A 25,000-nucleotide genomic window follows, 5' to 3' on the forward strand; every position below is an offset into this window, starting at 1 on the left:
ACTCATGAGTTCTATCACTATGCAGTGCAGTCTTCTCAATGTGTTGTGGTCTGCAGATCTTTTCCTCCATGAATTTCATCAGATCTCTGATCTGGCTGCATGTCTACAGCATGTCTGTGTGTGCACATGCACATGCACATGCACGTGCGTGCGTGCATTCATTCATTAATTTGTGCATGCATGCGTACGTGGATGTGTGTCTTTTCTACACATGAGGTGTTCTGATTTTAGAACAGCCAACCACAAACTTCAGCATTAACTTTCTCACACACATGTAACACACACACACACACACACACACACACACACGCGTGCACGCACACGCGCGCACACATGCACACACACACACACACACACACACACACACACACACACACACACACACGCGCGCGCGCGCGCGCACATACACTAACAGAAATATATGTGCAGTGTACACACACACATTTAAATGAATGCATGTTTTGTCACTTGCTCTATTTAAGACGTAACCCATAACCCATGTTGTTTGAAGCTAAATCAGCACTCCAGGCACTGATATTACTGTAACACAGTTTAAACACTTGGTTTAAGATAATGCTTTAGGTTTTCTTGAGAAATTTGCTGTTTCCCAGTGTGTGTTGTCTCTGTGTGGCTTTTTACTGTTTCATAAATAAACTAGAAAAAGTGCTCCTCGGAGCACAGGTCTCCGCCAGGTCAGGTAAAATCGGCCTCCTGGTGGCGCTATAACAGGCCCATGTGAATAATTTGAAATTCCGAACCTCTGGACCAGAGGTTCCAGGGAGAGTGTGTGCAAAGTTTCGCTGCGATCAGGCCAACGGTGCCGGAGATTAGCTGTTGACAGTTGACAGACAGACGGACAGACGGACAGGGTGCAAAACGCCTGGCGGAGACGGACGGACAGGCCTGGCGGAGACAATAAATATAGTACAGTCTGGAGACAATAAATATAGTACAGTCTTGACAGTACCCATTACAACAGGTTGTTTTGAATTTTCACTTCCTAACTGTATCACTTCACTTATTCAAGATTCAAGCCCTAAGAAAAGGTTACCATTAACACTCCAGACCAGTCTAACCCTTTCAAATGCAGCAAGAAGTTTTTCACTGACTCTATAGCGGGGATTATAAATGGGGTCTGGGCCCAGGATTGGCCGGCTAACTAACTGATGGGCAGGTATGATTGGTTCAGGTGTACAGGCCATCATAAAGGCTTCATTGTCCGACAGAACAGCTGAAGCCTATGGGAATTTGATATGTGGGCTCTGCACAGGGAGATAGAGGGAGGGGAGGTGGACGGGTGAGGGGTGAGAAGGTGAGAGGGAGAGAGACAGAGAGAAAAAGAGAGGAACAGACAAAGAGAGACCTAAATGAAGCTGCACAATCTATACAATTTACAAATACAACTTCAAAAATGGGTTCCTTTGATTCTCCCTCAATGAAACATTCTAACAGCTTAAATTGCTGTTCCAGGGCATATGTGATATTTAAGAAGATAGTGAGTCGATCCATATGTTTTGTGAAACACTTAGCCACTGGGCCTAGAGCTTAGAGTCCTTTTCTATAATTATTATAAATTCCATTACAGTTCATTACATTGTTATGATGCTATTACAGCACTGGCAGCGATTTCTCTGATTTCTCTATCTGAGTGTCTTACTCTCTTTCTACTGTAGCTCTGTCTTAAACTTTTTATGTATTTTTATGCTAACTCTCCCTCTGTCAGTATCTCTCACTCTTTCTTTGATCCTCTCTCTCTCTCTTACTTTTTCTCATCTCTTCAGTGGATCCCTTTGTCCTCTGTCCTCTGCATCTGTCATTGGAATCCAAAACTTTTGGATAATGTCAGATAACGACCTGATGACAGGGGTTAGGGTTTTAATTTACCTTGTGAACAACTTCTTCTTGTACCCAGCCAAAGGAATTTCAAGTATCGCTCAGGTAAAAGGTGGTAAAAATAAATGCATCTACCACAGCAACATCTGCTGTACTATAAGTACAATTCAGTCTTATTAGCCTATGCCTATATGTAAACTGTTTTTAACCTTTTAAATAAGTTTAGTATTGTTATTTGTGTACTGTTTTCTATTTCTGTGTATTATGGAGCACCCCGCACCTCACAGTGCATGTATACATACTTGTGACAATAAACATCTTGAAACAAGCTATTGCAACTCAGAATTGTCAACCAGTTGACCTTTTCTGGTTGAAGATCACTTTGTCTCCGGTGCAGTGATGTGAGAATTTTAGGCTGCAATGCAACAATGATCTGTCACTTTTTCCATTCAGCTTGACGCAGGTTGACTTTTGGACGAGTCTAGTAGGACCTACTAGACTACTGTACGCTACATACCAGTTCGAGATTAAATAGATTTACGCCCATGCTTGTAAATACAGATTTGATCATTTTACTTACCTGAACTGCGGTGATTAGTTTGAAGACTTGAGGAGACACGTCGCTTCTTGCTCGCCGATGTTAAGGTAGCCTAATTGTACCGTACGCCGCGCGTGTCAATCAAACACAAAGGGCTTCTTTATTAAAATAAAATCAATTGATTAGATAAACATTAAGATGCTAAACTCGATCTCAACAGAGAAATACCTTTCAAAGAAGCTTGACACCTCATGCCTATAAACTTAATCCGGCCGTCACCTGTTACCATTGCACTGTGCAAAGAGAGAGAGGGAGAGAGAGAGAGCGAGAGCGAGAGAGGGGGGGAGAGAGAGAGAGAGAGAGCGAGCGGGGGCGGGCGGTTGTAGACAAGAAAAGATGGAAATAACAGGTTCACGGTGGTGTGCCACTGCCTGCGCCACAACATATCTGTGTGTCTCTGAGTGTTTCTCTGACTGATTTTGCACTGATTGGGACAAATTGATTGGGGAGAGAGCATATTCTCCCTGGGTCCAGTTTATTGTCCCGTTTGAGGTCCTTTAATTTGCATATCTTAATGACATTGACATTGACACATAACTCTGACACCTTCCAACGACCAAAGGGGACCCCTGGTGTGATGACGTCACGATAGATAGTAGAGAGGGACGTCGGTAGATCGCTGCTACTGGCTGAGCTGGGGTCTCATGTTTCAATATAGTTTCAAAACAAACAGTAACGAAACTTCCCTGGAATATGTTCAAATTTGCTGCGTGCGTTTACTACAGACAATAGCAGAGCATATGAGGCATATAAGTGAAAGTGCTCATGTTATTAACAGAGAACTTAACTACTACTGCCTGACAGCCAAGAGCCCAGTTGGCCAATCAGGTTGAAGCTTCTGTCGTCTGGCGCAGAGCCCACGCTGCTGCCGCAGCTGTGGTCTAGCTTGCTAGCGGAACTACAATGGTCATGTGATTTCAACCCGGACGTCTTCTTTAGCGCACCGAGTTGTTTTGTTTATGATGATCTGAGTGAAGTTTATGTTTGGACAGTAGTGTGATGTCTCATCCTTCTGATCCTTCTCCAAAATGTATTCGCCTGGTTCTGAAAGTCTTATTAAACAAGCAAGGTAGGAAAACCTAAAAAGGAGAGATTGAAACGTGGCTAGCTAATTTATCAAGCTAATATGATGATTATGAAGTCCACTCAGTTAAGTCAATTACAATGAATGATCAGTCATAATCATTGTAATCAAACTGCAAAACCTTTACGATATGTTGTTCGCGTTTGATTGATGTACTTTATTTAGTAAGACATGAGAACAGTACATGACAGTACATAACAGTACATGGAAGTACAAATTCACAATACAAGGTCTACTAAACTGGATAGCTCATTATAAGCACTTAGCTTGTTTAAGATGAGATCCCCATGCACACAAATCATGATGACATATAAGAGACAGACAGATACACACTACTATACAGAATGTCATACAATCAGTTTACAGGTTACTGGTATGAAGAGTGAAAAATATGTACAAAAGAAGAAAGAGAGAGGGGGGGTAGGGGCTAGGTTAGGTTAGGACATGGGGTAGGTTAGGACTTGGACAGGGGCCATTTTTGAATTGCAGCCTCCTGAAGGTGTATCTTTAGGGCAAATCGCGTCGAATCGCGTGTTGTAACTTTCTGTATTTATCTCTGAAAGGCTTTTCACGTTTGAAACACAACACTTTTCTTATCTTATTGCATTTTTGTGAACATTCCAATATTATATGGTCTGCAGGCCACTGTATAATATGTTTTCATACATTTGACTAACTTGTGACTTTACCTTAATCAGTTAGTATGTATACACAATAAAAGTATTCAAAATTATGCTAATTCAATAAGTGCTACTGTCAACAACGTATTGTGCCCCTTTTTCCAGGGAGATTCAGGATGCTGAGCTCCAGAAGTTCTACAGTAGGATAGTTAAATTTCTACAGGGAAAGGACTTCAGTCATGAGACCATCAACTCCCTACAGAGGCTGCATCTCATCCTTTCTGCCACCAAGTACACCAGAACGTAAGGACCATTCATCTCAACACACTCTCGCTCTGGTTGTCTTCTTGTAACAGGCTTTTTCCACTGATCAGAATTTACAATTGCTGTACTTGAAGTTCACAAACAGCCAACACGATTATACCAACAACACTGTCAATACCATAATCTAAGCTAATAGGCTAATTGAATGTCTATTCTTTGTAAATGAAAATGCCTAAGAAATGTTACTGAAAGACAATCCTCATGACTCTTGACAGCAAGAAGCTGTGTGTCATAGAGAGGGGTGGGATTATAATGCGTGAGACATATTTACCTTGTCATCAGCCAGGAAAGTTTTGTGCTGTTGTGTATATTGTGGGTACTGGTGCGCACAAGCAGCAAAATATTAATAGAAAACAAGCCTGCTGATGCACAGACTGCCTCTGCCACTGCCACCCTCCATTAACCATTTAACCTACATTATAACCTTTCTGTCCTTTGCCTGTACAACAGTGGTTTCCAACCTGTGGGCCGGGGCCCACAAGTATACCGTGTTGGCTGCATTAATCCAAGCCGGAACACAATCGATTGATTGACCATTAAAATAAACATGCTCTGAAAATGCACACGGCCCATCTGACCACTGTTAAGTGGTCAGATGGGGTGGGCCGGGAATGCTTGGGTGGGCCGGGAATGCTTTCAATATTTTCAAGTGGGTCCCGATCCAGAAAAGGTTGGGAACTGCTGCCTTAAGCCTGATATAAGCCTCAGTTGCATGCTGGTGTTGTCTGCTGTAAATAGCTGATCTGCAGGCTCACAAAATATTTTTAGATGAATTCAAAGGACCCCAATGGAAACAAGCCATAGGTGCTTTCTTGGGTTTAAAATCCTCCAAACAGACCTTGTATTGAACTGTGCTTGTCTTTGCAAACTGTTAATAGTATTCAATCAATCAATAAACAACACGTCACTACCATGACACATTGTGAGCTTGCAGATCTGCCATTTACGGAGCACAACACTGGCACACAACTAAGTATGAATCAGGCTTTACAGCTGTGGTTCCGACCCCCCAAAATAATCATATTTTAACTGGGGACCCCCCACCCTGATAAGCACTTGGAATTGTAAGAGTTGAGGCATTACATTTAGTTTGACTCCCTTCCACAGATAAATATTGTGAAAATAGCAGATCTACAAGCTCACAGCATTTCTGAGCCTGTAGATGGGCTATTTTCATTTATTTTGCCTCTTACATTATTTGATCATTTGGCCAATGTTTGACCGTTTTTTATAGTATTCCTTTCATTCATTTTAAAAAGGTCTTAAAAGTCCTGAAATTGTAACTTCACTGTCATCTGGGGATCCCCAAAACATCACGTGGGGACCCCCGACCCACAGGTTGAGAACCGCTGCTTTACAGTATTGTGCCTTGTTGACCCCAGGTTACCTCCAGAGCTTCAGAAGAGACTGCTGGCTCTACTTCTGTCCACCTCGGTGGAGCAACTTCAGGTTCTGAGCTCTGCTGTGCTCAGGGAGACACTGGCCCCTACTGGTCAGGAAGGGAACTACATCGTGCAGGAACCCAGCAGTCCACCGAACAGCCATGCTGCTGCACTACTACTCTCACAGGTTCACAGGAGTTAATACTTATATCGGGCCTCATATATCCATTTTTTGGTTTGTGTTAAAACAGTTAAATATATTTTTTATATATATATATATATATATATATATATATATATATATATATATATATATATATAAAATGTAGGCTGATTTATTGTCTCTCACACCCTAGTCTTTCAAGACAGACATGTTGTCTGTCTCTTTCGATTTTCAAATGCTTCCGCCTACCCATCTGTACTTCAGAACCTGAAAAAAAAAGAGTAGAAAATAAAGATGTTGCATATTTTCCCCATTTCATTTTTGTCTGTGCAGTCGCGTACATACAGTAACTCCTACTGGAAAAAGAATTACTCCTAGCCTAGCTAGCTGCTTAGCAGAAATGGAAATTCTAAAATATATTTTAAAATGTCTTCTGAACACTGTCATAATTATGAAGAGCAGATGACAGCTTCATCTCCTTAACCTTTACCAGATGGAATTACAGACTGTCTATGTAGCATTCAAAGATTGTGGAAGAGATAGTCTGGCTTGAGAGACTACTCGCACACTCTCTCTTTCTGTCTCTCCTCTCCGTCTTTCTCTCTGCTCCTCCCTCCTCCAGACAACCTCCAGGACTGATGTGTCGTCTTTTTGCGCTCAGCTGTTGCGCAGCCTGGAGGGCAAATCATCCGAAGGACTGCCTCACTCCCTCACACACACTCTGCCCATCCTCAACAGCATCCTCTCACACTGCCCAGAGTGCCTTACTGAAGGTAAGGTACCTTCAGAGCGATGCTTGAAACAGTTCCTGGCCAATGGTTGAGGTCAGAAAAGGGCTTTGAAATGTGAATCCCTGGTCAGTGATAGCAGTGGGCCGATAATACATTTTATGTAACAATCAGAGTTTTCTTTTCTTTTTCTTCACATCAACTGTCAATCAATTTCTGGCTTGCTGTAGATCATGTGACCCTCCTCAGCAAGAAGATGGTTGATTGGCTGCGTTATGCCAGCACGCAGCAGGGGGGAGGAGTATCAGTAGGAGGATTCTTTACAGGGCCCAGATTACGTCAGGTAAGGAGCTGATGTCTGTGTGATGTGTGCTGTAGACATACATAAAGACATTTAGATGTAGATGTTTCCACTTAGAATTGTGCACTTGTGTGTGTGTGTGTGTGTGTGTGTGTGTGTGTTACCTTCTAGCCAGGGCCTATTGCAGAGCTGGACGGGACGGTGTCGGGTGATTTCTTTACAGTGCTGTGTGTGGGCCAGGGTTTCACAGAGGACCAATGGATGAACGTCCATTCCTTCTCCATGCTTCGCCATTGGCTGCTCACGTGCCACTCTTCCGGTGGAAACATCACAGTCGATACAGGTGTGACCTCGTCTCTGACCGTGACCGGGTGTCCACTTAATGTAAAACTGTAAATGATCATTATAACATCATAGGAGTCTTAATCATCCCACTATGCCCCACCCTTCTACTGATTGTTTTGTTTTTTAAAAGATCTCCAACAGCCAACACAGGGTGCTGTAATACGCCAATCAGGTACTCGGACGGTAGGGCGATCTTGAATAGAGTATAAAAACTATGCATCAGCAGAGTCCTGACCTTGATGAAGACGCACCAGCCGTTGAAACATCTGTCTGGCTGGCTCAACTGAGGCTTATTGCCTGTCTGCCTGATGTCCGTATGCTCCAGTGTTAACTCAGATAAAGCTGTTCTGGAGTTTTTGTCCTGTACTGATAGTGTTTCTCTTTTACTTTTGCAGTTTGGTCAGAAAGTGAACACTCACACATTTGCATTTATCAGCCAATGTCAATAAACCTCTCTATTCAGCCTTTATGGAAGTATTATTTACACTCAAGGTCATTGGTCGGTGGAAAATTGATAAATAAAAAATGAATAATAATAATGTCATGGTCCAATGAGGAAAATATGTCGCAAAGAACTTGCAAATGATGCAGGCTGTAAATCAGGCATATCACATCTGTGCTTTCATCAGCAGCAGCCAACAAACTACAACTCAGTCTGTCCCTGTCCCACTCCCTCTCCAATGGTAAGACATTTCAGCTAGTGAAGCCTGACAAACTGCATGAAATCTAACTTCTGATCGCTTCTGATTCGCTTGGTTGGTACTTGGTGGCAGTGGCCAACTCAGCAAACCATGACTTAGAGCTGGGCGATATTACTTTAAAGCGGTATCACTATTTATGGGCCAGACGTCGATATTAAGTATACACATTTTAATTTTAAATACAATACAGTACAGTACATTCCTTTTTATTTAGTGAAGTTTAATTTGTGTATAACACAAGTTGACAGGAAAGTAACAGAGAGATAGAGTGGAGATTACTTTGTGAGTTATTTAGTTTTTCTCTGTTGAAAAATACAATGAAAATATGTTTTTCGAGGTCTCAATAATATAACATTTTTGTATCATTCATTAAAGAGCAGAACGTTAAGTGTGTAGAAGACCGTATGAGGGAGTCCCTCCTTCGATCATATCATTCATTCAAATTGATCTCTCATATTGGAGAATTCAGTATATTGCCCAGCCCTACTGTGACTCATAATAATGCTTAATCATAACCCGCAGCTCTTAAACTTTTACTGCAATGTCACTGTCTTGTCTTCCCTCGAATCTTAAGCTGAATACATAAACCTGAACCACTGTGGTGAGTGACTAATAAGCCACAATACCTCTGATTAGATCATCTGATCACCCGTATGCATTCTTAACACTGTGAATGTGGTCATTTGTAAAGCCCGACTGCTATGAATATCTGTTTGGCCGAAATATTGGCCATTATGTTACTTTTTTGATTACGTCATGCAGCTGATATGTCCCAATTTTAATCTTTTAAATAAACATTTTCAAAAGTACAGCATGTCACAATGCGCCATGTTTTGAGCTTGTAGATCGGCTATTTTTAGAAGATCTTGATATATATATAATATACTTAGTTAAAACATTTTATCTATCAAAAGATTTTTTTTGGGGGGGTGGGGGTTCCATTTGTTTAATGTTCTCAAATAGAAACTTTATTCAAATCTACGTTTTATAAGTTGATTTCAATACAATACAATACAAAACATCTATCAAAACATACAGTAGGTAATCGGTGGCCAGTGGACCCAAAACTCTGGCATCGGTCAGACTAGTCATTTGTGGAGTTTAAATTAAACTGGGATTGGTTAACCATTTACCAATTCAGTTTGCCATGCTTATTTAATGTTTGATTTTTGATCTTCTACACTTTCACCCTGCCCCCCCCCTCCCTCCTTTTTCTTCTTCTCCCTTTCTGGAAAATAACAAGAATGATGGAGCTTACGCAAAAACGAATTTCACTGTAAACCAGTGATGTTACTGAAGTTGATTCTGATTCTGGCCTCATTGGACAGGATTGAGCAGAAAGCAGTCTAAATCTTATTGGCTTCTGAATCTATCTAATGTTTTGTGCTTTTTGATCTAAGGGGGTGTAAACCACAGTAGGTGTAATATAACCTTCCTAATACGTAATACTGAATATATGTAATGCACCTTTGATAATGGGACCATACAAAAATTAAATTAAAATTATCTGATTACTCTTTTCTAGGTACAAACTGATCCCCTATGGAAAGTTTTTTTTTGTTTGTTTGTTTTAGTTTTATTTTGTGACATGCTTTTGATAATGAACTCTAGTCTATTAACTGCTATTGCAGATGACCGGTCAGAGATTGATGGCTCAGTGGTTTCCATGGTTTCTGCGACATCCTCTTCCAGTCGTCTGCTTCCTCCTAAGGAGCGTCTTCGAGAAAAGGCCTTCCAATACTGCCAGCGCATCATTGAACAGAGTGACCGCAGTGAGCAATACAATTCTAGTTACATCTAGAAATGCGAGATGCAAATCGATTAACCACACATTTCAGAGATCTTTGTGTAAAAAGAAAAACGTAATTTTATAGAAAAGTTATACAACTATAGTTACCCACTATAGTTATTTTGTATCTATATTTTATTTTATTTAGTCTACGATGACTGAAAACGGTATTTTATTTTTTGCGGTATGATGATAATATTCTTTATAGCTTCCCAAAGGGCAATTCACCTGCACAGACACATCCAGATATAAATATTGAAAATGACATTCAAAACGTACCTGCCATGTCTTTAAAAAAAAGTATATCATCATTATCCTGCTCGTACTATACTGCAAAGTAGTGCAACAAATGTGCTAAATTTGTTATGTTAGCAGCAGCCGTAGTGGTGCTGCTCTGTAGCATTGCACGCAGACCTGTATAAGCTTGCTGGTAACCTTTGCATCTCCTTCTCTTCAAATGCAACATATTTCCGAACAGCACCCGTGCTGTTTTCTGTCTGTTATCAACAAAAGTCAAGCAAAATTGCACAATAGAGATTGAAAGAGGAAGCACAAGATTTGACTAATGTACAGAATGTCGCCACATATTTCACAATCAAAACTCTTGGAGGCTCCAGGAGGCTCTTTAGCAAGTTAACCCACTGCCAAAACCCACACACTGCTTTTAAGTGGAGCAAACGAGATGAGTCAAATGGCGAGAGCTGAGTGAGCAGCATTGTGAGTGAGAGGCAGGGTAGCTCCATGGGGCAATAATGTTTGTGTACGTGTTAAGGGGGGTATGTGTGTTGCAGTTCATCCAGGTCTGGCCTTTGCCCATGCATTTAATTATGCAACTGCAGTAGAAGGCTATTATATTCAGATCAAACTGTGGCTTTGTTTGTGCATCTCAGAAACAGTCTTTTATCATGTTGATAAACAGGATTTGATCATTTTAATTAGAGCTCATCTAAATTAATCATAAATCTGACGTACAAGCTTGTAGATCTGCTATTTTTTGTGTAGGACTCCATCGTACGATAAAGTATAAATCAGACTTTTAATGTGTGGCACCTATTCTCTTTTTCTCAGAGGCAATCAAGAGAACCGATACAGAGCTGCAGAAAGCGGTGAGCGAAATATACATGTAATATCCCATATCAGTACTGACAGTGCATGAATTTAAGTGTTTTTGGAATAGCAATGAATGAATAATTAACGTATTATTATATTATGAACTAATTGGACTTAGATAAACGTATCCCCTGGCTGGACTCCCCCTTGCTCTCACCTGCACAGGAGACTCTTTGGTGTGCCTTTGTTGAGTCGCTTGTCCTACAGTATGTGTATTTGTGTATTGTTCTTTACCATCTATATTTGTATTTATTGTCTTTTTGTTTGGGTGTTTGTATAGTCTGTTGGGTGTTGTTGTTGTTTTATAATGGACCACAATGGAAACAAGCTTCGCCCTTTTCAATCCATTTGGCGCTTTTATTTGGTGAAACTGTGTGTTTAATCGTTGCCAATATATATTCTATTTTAAATTGAAATGTTCTTTGCAAAACAAGTTAAAGCATCAGGCATGAAAGTACTTGAGTGCAAATATCATTTTTTGTAATGACACTATAAATCACATTATTGAATTCAAACATTCAAATATAAATGCATACACATTTACTGCTACTTTACTGATATGTATTGGGTGCTTTCACACTGTACGTATATATGGCACCGGGCTAAGTGAGATTTTGGCCTATGGCTAAAAGGAATGTTCACACTATAACACTAGCACCGTGTTTAGCTCCTGGGTTTGCTGGCCATTGCTGGCCCTGCTCAGGACTCAACTTTCAGGGTTAGCCCCAGAAGTTACTGAAAACATGGTGGCTGAATGGCTGCTACTGTGAATGTGGCTCCGTGCTCGGCTGAGCTGTAGATATGTCATTGTTGACCAGCTCAGCCAGGGTTTGTACTAAGCTCTGGGCCAGAAAAAAATGTGCATGGCCTTACATTAGCCCCACGGTAAGGTTAGCTTGGGGCTTATGTTAGCCTGGGGCTAAGCATAGACACGTGTGAATTGTCAAAGCATCTACGGTAGGGATGTTAACAATTAATCGATTTTCGATTAACTACCGTTAAGAAATTATCCGATTAAATCAAACAATTAACAATTAATTGAAAAAAAAAAAAAAAAAAAATTATATATATATATATATATATATATTTTTTTATTTTTTTTAAATGTTCAGAACCCAAGATATGATGATTTGAAGATTTTCTGCTCCATTCACTTCTTGTTTAACTTACTGAAAAAGGCTGTATCTCGGCTTCTAAGCACTTTTTTTTAAATCTGAAATTAAGATTCTCAGATAAAAAAAAAAAGCGGCTTATCAGTTAACCGGTTAATCGGTCGATAAGGTTATCAATTATCAATTAATGAATTGATCGATAATTTGCATCCCTAATCTACGGCAGTGGTTCTCAAACATGTTTGGCTAAGAGCACCCATGTAAACAAGGATTTCATCCACGGCACCCCTGAATTACATTGTTACTTTACAGCATCGTACATGTATGTCATATTACGGTACGTGAATATGTAAATCTTTCCCCCTAAGATACAGTGGCCTAAGTCACAAGGAAAACTTGAGAGAATGTCCATTTCCATTATAGGATAGATTGAAAATAACTTTCTACTTGACGCTTAACCCCAGCATCCCCATTCTGAGGGGAAACATTCGCCAAAAATAGCTGATCTACAAGCTCACAACGCGTCACAACGTGACGCGTTGTGAGCTTGTAGATCTGCTATTTTTGGCGAAGAGATTTGGTGTAGACTGAAAAATAACGCACCAAGTACAGTGCAACTCAAGTCCGTTTTACAAAGTCAAATATGATCTGCGGCACCCCTGGACCTGCGTTTCGGCACCCTAGGGTGCCACGGCACCCACTTTGAGAAAGCCTGATCTACGGTGTCTCTTTCTGTGTATCAGTGTCTGGTGGAAGCCGTGTGTATTCTGGACTGTGTGTGTGTAGAGGACGCATCGCTGGTGTACCGAGCATTCCCCTGTGTGAAGGCACTGTACGGACGACTCAACGCTGACCTGTCCTTCGCCAGGGTTCTTCTACCAATCGCACAGTTCTACCTCAACCATGGTGTGTGTGTGTGTGCGTGTGCGCACGCAGTATTGTTTCTGACCTTTCTACTACCACAACAGGCTCACTTGTGAAGACTGTAAATGGAGGCGTGTCCAGGGGTCACTGTAACATAAGTTCTCTTCAGTGTCATTATGTATTTGACATTACTAGGCTACTGTAGGATTTCCTACTCATTCTTCTCCCAGGAGTTTAGTAGCTTAACTTAAGAATTTAATTAAAAATAAACTTTAAGGCAGCCTGGTGAGTCAGTATACATACTGTAATGACACAGGCACTGACCTGATAACAGCATCTTCATTTTAATCCATCTCTCTTTGTTTAGTGTGTGAACATACTCTTGAACAAAATAGAAATAAGAGCAAAATATAAAATGACTAAAATGGGGATTTTCCTTTTTTTCCTGCAATTATTCAATTAAATTCAATAGTCTACTCTACATGCATGTTGGTGCACAGGAACTTTACCCCTGCACCACCTGAGCGCCCCGGGGGGGACTTCTCAACTGACTGTACCTGCATGTGTACCCTGTTGTGTGTTCAGGTGAGATGGCGGCAGTGGACTGCGAGTGTGTGTGGAAGCTGGTGTTTGGTCGTTTGACTGCGGAGCTGTTCAACGAACCCCTCCTGGCCCACGAGCTGTTGTGTTTCCTCAGACAGAACCTCAGTAATCTGCAGCTGCGCGTGCCCGAGTACACCCAGTCCTTCCCCAACCTGCTCAAGGTGATGATTGGACAACACACACACACACACACACACACACACACACACACACACACACACACACACACACACACACACACACACACACACACACACACACACACACACACACACACTCACACTCACACTCATAGATGCTCCCCTCCTCAGTTAACATGCATATATACACACAAAGACGGTGTTCTCTCTCTCTCACTGTCTCTCTGTGTCTCTCTGTGTGATCTCCGCATCAGTTTCTAGCATGGGACAGTCCAGCGGTGGTGGATGACTTTGTAGATCTGCTGCCCTCACTGGTGACTTCTGGTACTGCAGTGGAGCTGCTCCACTCTCTATTGGACCTGCCCTGTCTCACTGCTGCACTGATGCTGCAGCTCAGGTACACACACACACACACACACACACACACAATGCAGTATGCAGTAGTAAACTGCCTAGCTATGTAGATACAGTATGGCTTTGGCAATACGTATAATAATAAAACAATATTAACCATAGGAATTCTAGCGTCCCTATTCTGGGCATGTCATAAATGACAAAAGTGGGCTATTTGATGTATAGGGTTTAAGTGGTTACATCTACTGGCCTGCAAGGTTTGTTAAACCATGTACTGTATGTTAAAATAAATAACTTCAATCAAGTATGTGTTATTTTGCATACACATAGATTCTAGTCTAATCTCAAGGTACCACTACCCATGACACCAGAAGTGGACAAACAAAAAGATCTACAGTACATTATTGAGTCACATACTGTATATGTACCACACATGTAAACTCGGGCATGTATGCATGTATTACAGGTCAACATATTTCCCTATCTCTGATCCGGGCGGGCGTGGCCTCTTGTCATTGGAGGCGTTCCGTAGCCCCTCCTACCGAGGACTGTTCCATTTCCTGCTTCGAGGGGAGGCTGGCTCAGGTAGTGTGAAAAGGTCTTTCCAACCAATGACTGGACACCTGCCAGTTTGTCTGGCAGCCCAGACTGCACTCTTGGGTCCAACTGTAATTTGGCAGCATTTGGCTGGTGTTCATTCCACAGTGTAACTACAGTTCTACTGTGTGTAGAACACTGTTGCTTTGCTATTTCGTATTGGTAATTGAATCAGTGTCCTTTTCGCTCATCATCATTAAAGGCGACACCATTGACCGACTGAGCACGCTCCATGAGCTGCTGGCAGAGGCTGCTGATTGGCCCAGAGTCATCCAATGCGCTCAGACCGTCCCTGTGCTGCTGCACATTTACTTCAACACACTTGTCACGGTAATGACAAATCACAATCTTAAAAACCTATTTGGTTGTCAAGCTGAAATCTTGTATCTTCATATTTCAACGTTTTATGTTTTTTCGTCACTTAATGCCCTACTTCGTTACACAAGAGTGTCAAGCAAAGATAGTGAAAATAGCCGATCTATAAGCTCACAACGTATCGCACTGCAACACGTTGCGAGCTTGTAGATCTGCTATTTTCACTATTTCTGACAATTTTTTGTTCCATTTCCTGAAAAGTAACCGTTTTGGACATGCAAGGTTTCCACCTGTCATCGACGATAGGATGACAGATCATTGTGAATGTTAGGAATAATTGGTGGGATTTTGTGTGTGTGTGTGTGTGTGTGTGTGTGTGTGTGTGTGTGTGTGTGTGTGTGTGTGTGTGTGTGTTTGTGTGTACACTCCAGGTAGCTGATGAGAAGCTGTTAGCTCAGTTGATCTTGGTTCTCCTGGAGAGAAGCAGTCTTCTCCTTAATATTCCTAAATACTTCAAGGAAATACACAGGTAACCACACTACTGTACACACACACACACACACACACACACATACACTGCTTTTGTTATCTCCGCCAAGCCGAAGGCACGGGAGAGATCCATGTTTTTTTTCACCCTAACCCCTGTGTGTGTGTATGTATCTTGTCTTTTTGTCTGTCTGGGGCTGATCTTGTACCCTTTTCACATATTGTGAATATGTTTAGAAATATTTAACTTTGACTTTGACTGTAATGGAAGTCTATGGCACTTGGATCAGACTACCTTGCCCAAACATGAAGTCATATGTCATAGTCATAGATACGACATAGCTGACAGAATTCATAGACAAATATGTATTTCCGACCCAGCTTGGTGCATAAATTAGGTCTCAAGCGCCAAGACTGATTTCAGTCATTTGAATGCTGTGTTTCTCAGACTTTTTTGGCTTGAGTACCCCCTTTCCCTGATTTCTGAATCCAAGTACCCCCTTTACCCGACAGCAACATTTTGATTATAAAATAGTATATACTGATATCAAAAGTCCAGTTATGTCAATATGTTCAAAATAAAACAGCATATCGGCAAGTAAGTATTTCTTTCTATTCAGTAACGGGTGTGCTAGTACATTTTTTTGACGTCATTTTGGTTCAAAGATTTACAGAGCAGCACGTACACACACATGTGTTAATGTTTTATCATTAAACAAAAGGGAGGAGGGCGCACACCAGTATTGGTGAGGTGCTGCTGACCTTGGTAAATAAGTATGAGAGTAAAGAAAAGGCTGCGCACTCGTAGCCACGATGCAGGATTTATTTACCAACGTTTCGACCAAGCAAGGTCTTCTTCAGGGAATCCAATGTTTTATCATTAAACATAACAGTAAAATGCATTGTTCCATTTTTTTTTACAGTTTCTCTCAAGTATCCCCTGTAGTAGCCTACCTCTATATACCCCTAGGGGTACACCTACCCCCATTTGAGAAACACTGCTGTAGAGGCCTGCATGTCTTTCTCTTGGCTTGTAACTTTTAACAATGTGGCTGGTAAAGTCATTCCTTACATTAATAATAGATATTTAAAAATGAAATAGTATTTGAATAGATCAAACTCACAATGAAATGCAAGTTCAGAAGCATCTTCCATAAAACCCTATTGGTCTCGTATATTTCATAAAAGCAAAGTGTGATTTTGTCAACTGGTTGGCTGTGTAAAACGGGAGGAACATTTTTTTTAATGCCAAAACATCATAATTTCACATAATTGTTCTATTTGTTTAGGAAGCAGAGCGCTAGTGTGGGCTGTGGGAGGCTCTGAGATTAGTTTTTGATTTTATCGCTGGATATAGTCTAGGTTCCACTGAACGCATCTTTCTAGTTCTTATTCTCTTCCCTCTATTCATCCTTCTCTCCTTCATCCCTCCTTCTCCATAGAGTGTTCAGCAACCACTTGGTGAGGTTGTGTAAGCTCCACCCATCTCTAGTGGTGGACCAATCCCACGAGTTGCTGGAGTTCGCTGGAACCACAGCCAATGTCTACAGTAAAGAAGACATTTACACACACGTTGTAAGAAAGATTTGTATGTGTGTACATACTGTACGTATAAGGGTCTGTCTATGTTTTGTATGTGTGTGAGGAAGTGAGAGAGAGAGAAAGATAGTGCTGAGGTTTAAATGTATGTTTTGCATTTCCATTTCGTATCTCAGTCAAGCTTTCATATCTCATTGAACATCACTTCATGATATATAATGTAGTAGGTATAATATTATTGTACATAGACCATTTTCCTGTTTATGACATTATTTTAAGAGTTCTTTTTATGTTATTAAAGCATTACCAAACTTACCTAAATAATTGAATCAGTGTTGGCCAAAGGTATTTGTTGATGTTCATATCGTACTGAAATGAACTGATTCCAGTGTCTTATGCCAAAATCTAACTAATCTCGGTATGCTTTGTTAAATGGTTGCCAGTAATGTCAAGTATAACAATGAGTCAAAGGTAATGCACAGTAGAACCCATCGTGTTAATTGAACTCAGAAGATGTACAAATTACGGTTCCTTTTGTACACTCTGCTGAGTTATAACAGAGAATTTTACTGTTTTGGCTAAGCATGCCAGACCGGCGGTATGGTCCTTTGACTCATTATAACTGACAATGCATCTGTTTCATTTTATACTTTGGCTATTCATAAATAGCAGATATACAAGCTCATAGCACGGTGAGCTTGTAGATCTACTATTTTTGAAAAAACATTTTTGCAAATCGTTGAATATATCTTTAAACGTGATTTTAGATTATAACTCAAATCTTTGCTTCTGGTGATACAGCAACTTCACGTTTTCAGAAAACTGTTAGCATTTAGAAGAACCAAGCCACGCTGTCACCCATTAAGCTGAAATGACACCAGTCATGTGTGGTTTCCAGGTATGGGTGCTGGGGGAGTACCTGTCTGTGTCCTGTGACTGTCGCTGTTCCGTTGAGCTCATCACGTCCTGCTTCGAGGCATTGGAGGCGGTGCTATTTGAGATCACTTCATCTGCTCTGCCCTCCGGAGAGGCTCGCCTCGCCCCGAGGGTCATCACCTCTCTGATGAGTGCCCTCGCCAAGCTGGCATCGCGATCACATGACCTCATACCCAGGTGATTAACACTTATGTAGGGGTGCAACAGTTAATCAAATTAATCAATTTAAATTATTATAAAAATAATCCATAATTTAATGAAATAATGGATCAATAATTTATCCCTATTTTGGGCATGTCATCATAGATACAAATGTTTAAAAAACATTAATGATAGTAAAAATAGCTATTGTGAGCTTGTAGATCAGCTATTTTCACAATTTTAGCATGACATTGTGCGATGGAGTATAAAATACAGCTTGAGTGGTTAATACATTTGTTGATATAAAAAATATTAAAAGGATATATAAAAAAGTCTCGATTGATCGAAAAAGTGATCGATATAATAATCGCTAAGAAAATAATCGATAGATTCAGCCCTGCAGACTTGCATGTCTGGCATGGCTTCATGATAATCACAGTAAGTGTGAGTGGGTTGGTTAAGTTTAGGCATGTGAATGTAGTATTTTAATGTAACGCTTTTTTGCCCCTGTGCGTGCGTGTGTGTCTTCCAGGGTGTCTCTTTTCCTGTCCAAGCTACGGACTGGGACCAGAGGCGGTTCCGTTGCCTGGTGCTCCAACGAGGAGGACCTAGCTGCCATAGTGACCCGGGGGGAGGAGCTTTGGTCGCTGCTGAAGGTTCCCAGTGTGGCTCAGAGTGTTCTGACTCCGCCTCCCTGCGTCACCACCCCTCAGTGGCACAGAGACTCCAACGTGGCCATGCCACTGAGACTGCGGGCACTGACCAGCCTCGCACACCCACGCTGAGACACACGCACCTTGGCCACATCCTCCACTTATCTATCCACATGAAAACATACGTCTCATTCTCAACATTTTGAATTCGAACCCATTTCAGACCTGAGGCCGATTCTACAAATGCCTTCTAAATCAGTAGTTCTCTCACTTTCAAGATTTTTCTAAAATGTTCAAAAATAGCAGATACACAAGCTCACAGCGGGTCACTTCGTGCCACGCTGCGAGCTTGTGTGCTATTTTTGAATAGCCAACGCAAAAATCTAAAATGACAAAGATATCCCTATATTAATGGGTTATGGACATATGGACCCCCAGTTTGATATGCGTTAGGTCATAGACCCCCATTTAATAACATTTGTTTTTTTTTTCATCTCTGGGACCCCAATCTACATTGTAAAATCCTCAGTGTTTATTTAACTCTGAGCGGGTACAAATGGACGACGGAACCAAAAGGACCCTTTCAGACCCTTAAGGATCCATTTGGACCCCTGGTGGTCCACAGACCCGACATTGAGAAGCAGTGCTGTATGTATACCCTCCTCCAATGTCCATAAATATAAGGCATAAATATAAGTATCAAAAACACCCAAACATGAATGAATCATTCTTGATATTTTGCACTAGGGTTTTCTAAATAAACATGGTATTTGAAGGAATTTGCTGTTATTAATCATGCGTTTGCATTCATGTATATACAGTACACAGGGAAGGAATCACTCACAGGTTTGTATAATAGCTCTCTTTCTTTAATTTAGTGATTTTTCTGAAATATAATTATACAAAATAGAATCTATGATATAAATCACACACTTCCTGCATGAGTGACAATATAAACAGTTTAAAAAGATTGGATAACACATAACAGTAGGACCTACAGTACTAAGCACTAAGAATTTACAGAATGATCACATTTGCAAACCTCTTTAACCCTGCAAGGCCCAGTGTGATCGCACGATCACATGTATATTTTATAAAGAAATGAGTTTAAATCATTTTTCTTTTCTGTTATTTTTTATTTTTTTCACCTCTAAATCCTCATTGGGTCCTATTGTTTAGTCTTACAATGCCTTTGGCCAGGATATTTGCATATAAATACCCCCCACAGAGCCAGGAATCATCACAACTTGAAAATAATCTGGGCCTTGCAGGGTTAAAAACGTAGGGAAAAAGACTGAAGAAAAATGTATGATGTATCGATGTTCTCCCTGTTGGATTTGTTTAGTACACACACATTATGCAAAGTTAAAGATGTTTTGATGTTATATACTCTATATTACTACTGTTCAAAGTGCTCTAATTGAAGAGGGTATATCCTGCTTTCAGAGACAATTATCAAAGCCCTCAACTAAAACATGAAATACACATCTCCATAAACTATACTGCTCAAAGAAATGTAGGGAACACTTTGATCCCTTAATTATTTTGAGTTTTCATGAACTGTGTACATACTGCTAACAAAAACTGCTCAAAAGAATTAAGGGATCAAAGCGTTCCCTTAATTATTTTGAGCAGTGTACTATTAAATAGATATCTCCATAGACCGATATTAAATACAGCTCCATAGACAAAGAATTACGTGTAAGGCTTATGTCAATCCGCATGCAGGAACCAGTCTAATGTGTTTAATATTATTGCATTGTTACTAGTAATGTCTGCTCCATGGTAATCTTTGGAAAGATTCATTTCAGCCTTCATACTCTATTAAGTCATAATAACTGATTTGTTGAACAACTGTCCATATAAATCACTCCACCCAATCACAAACAGGCCCTGCTCTGACAGTTGGTCAGTCAGAAGTTCATGCCTTTTGTAGTGCCTTTTGTAGTGATGTAGAGAGGGTCACCCTGTTTCAGATGTGTTACAGTGTGGATGACACAACATTAAGTCATATGAGTCTGTTCCCCAGATGTTGTTATAATATTAAGATCTGGCGAAGTACTGTATAGTAAAGTAAGTGAAGTATTTGTGAGATGTAGACGTAAAAATGTATCAGGCCTGCTTCAGAGGGTTTTTGCAAAGAAGATGTAAGAGTATTCCCTAAAAAATATCCTGCTTGGAGGAAAGGCTTTAATCTACCAGCTCAACTCGGCTTGTCATAAAAGTATAACTTCGTGGCACATGTTGCCTCTTCATGAGGGTAAAAACCCAGACAGGAGGGTAAAACCCGTCTGGTACTCCAGCAGCTTCAAACAAAGACTAAGGCATATCCATTCATATTGGCAGATTTGGCACATATGTATGACCAGTCAGTCCCCACTGATTTGCATAATTATGTTTGTTAGTGCTAGTAGTTAACCTTATCTACTAGAGACATTCGCCTCTTATCTCTGCCTAGCCTGTCTGATGCCTATTACAACGTAGGGCATGGCTATGACAAACTGTAGTTTGTTGTTCCTGTTCTACATTTATTGTGTAGATCCCAACAGGCTTACTACAAATGCCATCAGTCAATACAGGTTTGGTCCAGCCAGTCCTTGCAATCTGACAGTTTGAAAGTGGCTTATGTTGGTGAGTTAACCACTTTAAACCTGGTGTCCCTATTTTGGGCATGTCTTTTTTTTTCCTTTTCTTTTTTTTTTTAACAAAGGTGTAATTTGTTTTTTAAGAGTTAAAATTTTAAATAAAAACGATTTTCAAAATTTTGAAAATTTGTAATAAACAAAAAATAGTGAAAACACTAGATCATATACAAGCTTAGTTTGTCGATTGGCTATTCTCGCAATTTGTTTTGCAACAAAGTATAGAGGGCTTAAGTGGTTACGTTTACACAGTAAACTCTTTGGATTGAAACTGAGGATTTTACTGTGCAATGTTAGTCCAGCTATTCATTTCAGATTAGACTGTTAATGTGGTTAATTCATTCATTTCAGTCAGTCTGAGGATTTGGTCCACAAGTAGTTTCGATTAGGATGAATTTGGTCCATAAGAACAGGGACATCCTCAACAGTGATAGTAGGATAATCTTGATATTTTCCCCACCTGTGGACATGGGTGTACAGATGAGGTGAACACAAGGAGACCAGTCTCGTTGAGGTTCAGGTAGATATAGCCGAGTACATTGTAATTGGTCAGTAGGTGGTTGTGTGTGTGGGCAGCCTGTCATCTGGAGGTCTGCAGCAGTGGCCCAGGTGAGTACAGGTACCTCCAGATGGCGTAGTAATGAATGCCGGCTCCGATGGCAACGAAAAGATGCCAGATTGCATGGGCAAATGGGACGAGACCATCGCTCTTGAAGAAGACTACGCCCACCACATAGAACACACCCCCTAGCGCCAGCTCACACACACCAGCGCGGTCCACCTGCAACACAAACACACACTTAAACTTTCCAGCTCAAAGGATATGATGTAGTTGCCCCTTGAACTTATAGAATGAGTGCCTGTATTTTTAACACGTTAGAAGAAAAAGGTTTGGTGAGAGTAGCTGTGTGTCACTGAGGTTGTTAAGGACAGTAACATCAGTAACAAAATCAACAGCCAGGAAGCCCTAAGGAATGGACAGAGGGTAATCTATGAAAAAGATTTTCTCCCAATTTAGTTGTTATGCCAATTATTAACCCTACCTACACATACATTTCTGCCAATGCTATTGTACCCTACTGGCTCACCTGCCAGTGAGGAGCCCCCACCAGGAGGACATAGCGCTTCCGTCCGACTCCCCCCCACCCCCACCCAGCCAGATACACAGCGGTGGATTAAAACCCCTAGACTTTACCCCTGCACCACCCGAGAGCCGTGATTGTCTCTTCTTACCATGGACAGGATGACCAGCGCAGGAACAGCTCCCATGGCCACATATCCTAGCAACTCTGCCAGCTTATACCTGCAAGCAGGAAGTGATGGCATGATGTCACAGGATGTCATCATTCTACACAAACAGGTGTTCCTGCTTTCTAAGCTGTTTGCTGTAAACACTTTTAAGCACTTATTCCACATCAACCCAGTGAGTCCGACAGATAAAAACAGTTGGCCTCTAAACCCTATATGATTCTGTGTTGCTCAACCTGTTGAGTTCTGACCATAGAACTGCACATGTTCTTTATATTTCAGCAGGGACGTAATGTTGATCACATTCCTGTCTTATCTTCTAAAAGTAAATATATCTATAAAAAACAAAAAACAAACAAACAAAGGACACGAGAGAGTTACCTTTCATGGAAAAAGAAAACATATGTAGATCCAATACACGCCATGACCCAGATCAGCCAACGCATGTGACAGGCCCAGGGCCCAAGCTCCCTCAGCATCAGCCTGAACACACACACACATACACACTAATTCATCACACACATCTAGATCTATCTATCTCTGTTCGGCTGTCCATCTGTCCGTCCATCTATCTATCCATCTAGATCAACAGGGGGTCCTGAGAGTTACTACAGGGGGGCCACCAAATCATTGTGTGATAGGATTATTTTTTTACGTTAACCACTTAAACCCTAGCATCCCTATTCTGAGGAGAACTTTAGCCAAACATGTTTGGTGTAGAGGGATAAAAGAGCAGACTAAGTACAGAGCCAAAGGTCACGTTTACTAAGTATAAATCTGGGAACCCATCACCAAATAAAAAGGAAAAACAGCGCCCTCTGCTGTTTTTTACTCTTTCACTTGGCTCTGGGCCGAGCTGAATGGAGCACCCGTGCGCAAGGAAACCGGGGTTTTGGTCTGCCCTCAGCGCTCCACTTCCGGTGGTGCGCTTATGTTTTCATTCCCACTAACAATATTTCTACACGGAACACTAACACCACTTCTCCCAGAGAACATGGATCATTTTGGTTATAAGCCCACTTGTTTCTATGATGAAAGAGCAGGTTAAATGTGAATATCTTTCCGTGGTTTTGTCTGCTTCAAGGACGCTATTGTTAAATGAGTTTCGGCATGTTTTCAGTGGGAAGGGAGCGCACAGACAGTAAATCCCGCCCACTACATTTGATTGGGTAAAGCACGGCCTGCTTCCTGATCTGAAGGCACGCCCACTTGTAAGCTAACGCGCTAACACGTTCTGAACGGGGCTCTCGACAGATTCAGTAGCGTAGCTCTGAATCTGTTCTTGAGAGATTAACTAAGTATTGACAGTTTAAGTGGTTAAATATCATAAAATACACATTAACATGAACCCAACATACACTGATGCTTGTGCTGTCAAACAAGTCTACTGTATGAAGCTATCTATGAAATGCATGAAAGAGTTTAATCTGCAACACAATTTTATACAATATGTAGTGGGGGGTCCCTGCTTTATCTCTCTCTCAGCTAAGGGGTCCTTGACCTGAAAGATGTTGAAGACCCCTGATCTAGATAGATGGATAGATAGATACATAGATGTCTTATACTTAAATGTACCAGGGCGAGTAGGAGGAAGCAATGAAGAAGTAGATGGCCATTCTGTCACACATGTGAAAACGTTGCTCCACTCTCCTAAACACAGACAGAAGGAGATTATGTCAAACAGACAGAGAATAAGAATACATTTTAAAAATGACATGTAGCCTCTGCTTATTTCAATGGGAGCACTTTTCAACTTTGCATTTGTGTTTTATTTTTTAATCTATTTTTGCATTTAAATAATGGTCACTTTTATTAAAAGGTAACTATGTATAATTTTCAAATAATTTTGTATTATGCACACACACACACACAGAGACGCATGCATCAAGGTCAATTAGATCCTAACTGTGAATATGTCTTTAAACACATACCGCAATGTTTGTTGTGCAAAAACAAAATAGGTAAACAATGATGGGGTTGAAAGAAACATTTTGGGGGTAAATTTACTTTTAAGTCAAGTCAAGATTCAATATAGAAGAGGAAACTGCTAAATTCCCATTAGAAATTATAATAGAGACATACTGTATACAATAATGAATCCCAGGTGTCTGAACGGAAAACAGTCCAGTCTGTCTTTGTGTTTGCATGGCTGAGTTATCTGTTAGTCTCAGAGGTGTGTGTGTGTGTGTGTGTGTGTGTGTGTGTGTGTGTGTGTGTGTGTGTGTGTGTGTGTGTGTGTGTGTGTGTGTGTGTGTGTGTGTGTGTGTGTGTGTGTGTGTGTGTGATATGTTTTGCTTCATTATCAGGCTGCAGCTGTCTGTCCTGCCCCTTTGGCTTTGTTGTAATGAACATATGTCTCTGCGTGTCATAATGGAGGTGCTTAGTAGGGCGA

At 40.9% G+C, this 25,000-nt stretch overlaps 3 protein-coding genes across 9 annotated transcripts in view; 1 reads left to right on the top strand and 2 right to left on the bottom strand.

Moving 5' to 3' along the window:
• card11 (caspase recruitment domain family, member 11) overlaps window positions 1-2,659 on the bottom strand; it is a 33,682-nt gene extending 31,023 nt beyond the window's left edge. For all 3 annotated transcript variants that reach the window (XM_084072710.1, XM_084072711.1, XM_084072709.1), the window contains exon 1: window positions 2,414-2,659. The gene's annotated coding sequence lies outside the window, so the exon portion shown is untranslated. The remainder of the gene's footprint in view (window positions 1-2,413) is intronic.
• Window positions 2,660-3,355: 696 nt separating this feature from the next.
• On the top strand, window positions 3,356-19,497 carry ap5z1 (adaptor related protein complex 5 subunit zeta 1). 5 transcript variants are annotated; one of them, XM_084073092.1, is made up of 19 exons: window positions 3,356-3,500; window positions 4,301-4,438; window positions 5,842-6,028; window positions 6,627-6,777; window positions 6,963-7,075; window positions 7,205-7,376; window positions 7,509-7,550; window positions 8,008-8,061; window positions 9,711-9,851; window positions 10,937-10,974; window positions 12,834-12,996; window positions 13,540-13,718; window positions 13,952-14,094; window positions 14,518-14,636; window positions 14,851-14,978; window positions 15,395-15,492; window positions 16,892-17,024; window positions 17,887-18,101; window positions 18,598-19,497. In XM_084073092.1, the coding sequence occupies exons 1-19, from the start codon at window positions 3,460-3,462 to the stop codon at window positions 18,848-18,850; spliced, it is 2,508 nt and encodes an 835-aa protein (XP_083929218.1). In that variant the 5' UTR covers window positions 3,356-3,459; the 3' UTR covers window positions 18,851-19,497. The 5 variants fall into 5 exon arrangements, with proteins under 5 accessions (XP_083929218.1, XP_083929219.1, XP_083929220.1 ...); XM_084073093.1 differs by having other exon boundaries at window positions 8,011-8,061; XM_084073094.1 differs by lacking the exon at window positions 7,509-7,550.
• A 908-nt stretch (window positions 19,498-20,405) lies between these two features.
• mmd2a (monocyte to macrophage differentiation-associated 2a) overlaps window positions 20,406-25,000 on the bottom strand; it is a 13,668-nt gene continuing 9,073 nt past the window's right edge. Inside the window, exons 4-7 of the mRNA XM_084071790.1 lie at window positions 24,184-24,258; window positions 22,990-23,091; window positions 22,594-22,663; window positions 20,406-22,141 (exon numbers count right to left, since the gene is read on the bottom strand). Of these exons, the coding sequence (XP_083927916.1) occupies window positions 21,941-22,141; window positions 22,594-22,663; window positions 22,990-23,091; window positions 24,184-24,258 (448 nt within the window). The 3' untranslated portion in view covers window positions 20,406-21,940. The remainder of the gene's footprint in view (window positions 22,142-22,593; window positions 22,664-22,989; window positions 23,092-24,183; window positions 24,259-25,000) is intronic.

The sequence above is a fragment of the Gymnoscopelus microlampas genome (genome assembly GCF_963454915.1).
Source record: "Gymnoscopelus microlampas genome assembly, chromosome: 11".
In the NCBI taxonomy this organism is placed as follows: Eukaryota; Metazoa; Chordata; class Actinopteri; order Myctophiformes; family Myctophidae; genus Gymnoscopelus; species Gymnoscopelus microlampas.

Bases quoted from the DNA above. Each gene is read 5' to 3' on its own strand.
- ap5z1 (XM_084073092.1), top strand. From the start codon at position 3,460: ATGTATTCGCCTGGTTCTGAAAGTCTTATTAAACAAGCAAG. The intron at 13,719-13,951 runs GTGATGATTGGA...TCTCCGCATCAG, and splicing joins CCTTCCCCAACCTGCTCAAG to TTTCTAGCATGGGACAGTCC. The intron at 14,979-15,394 runs GTAATGACAAAT...TGTACACTCCAG, and splicing joins ACTTCAACACACTTGTCACG to GTAGCTGATGAGAAGCTGTT.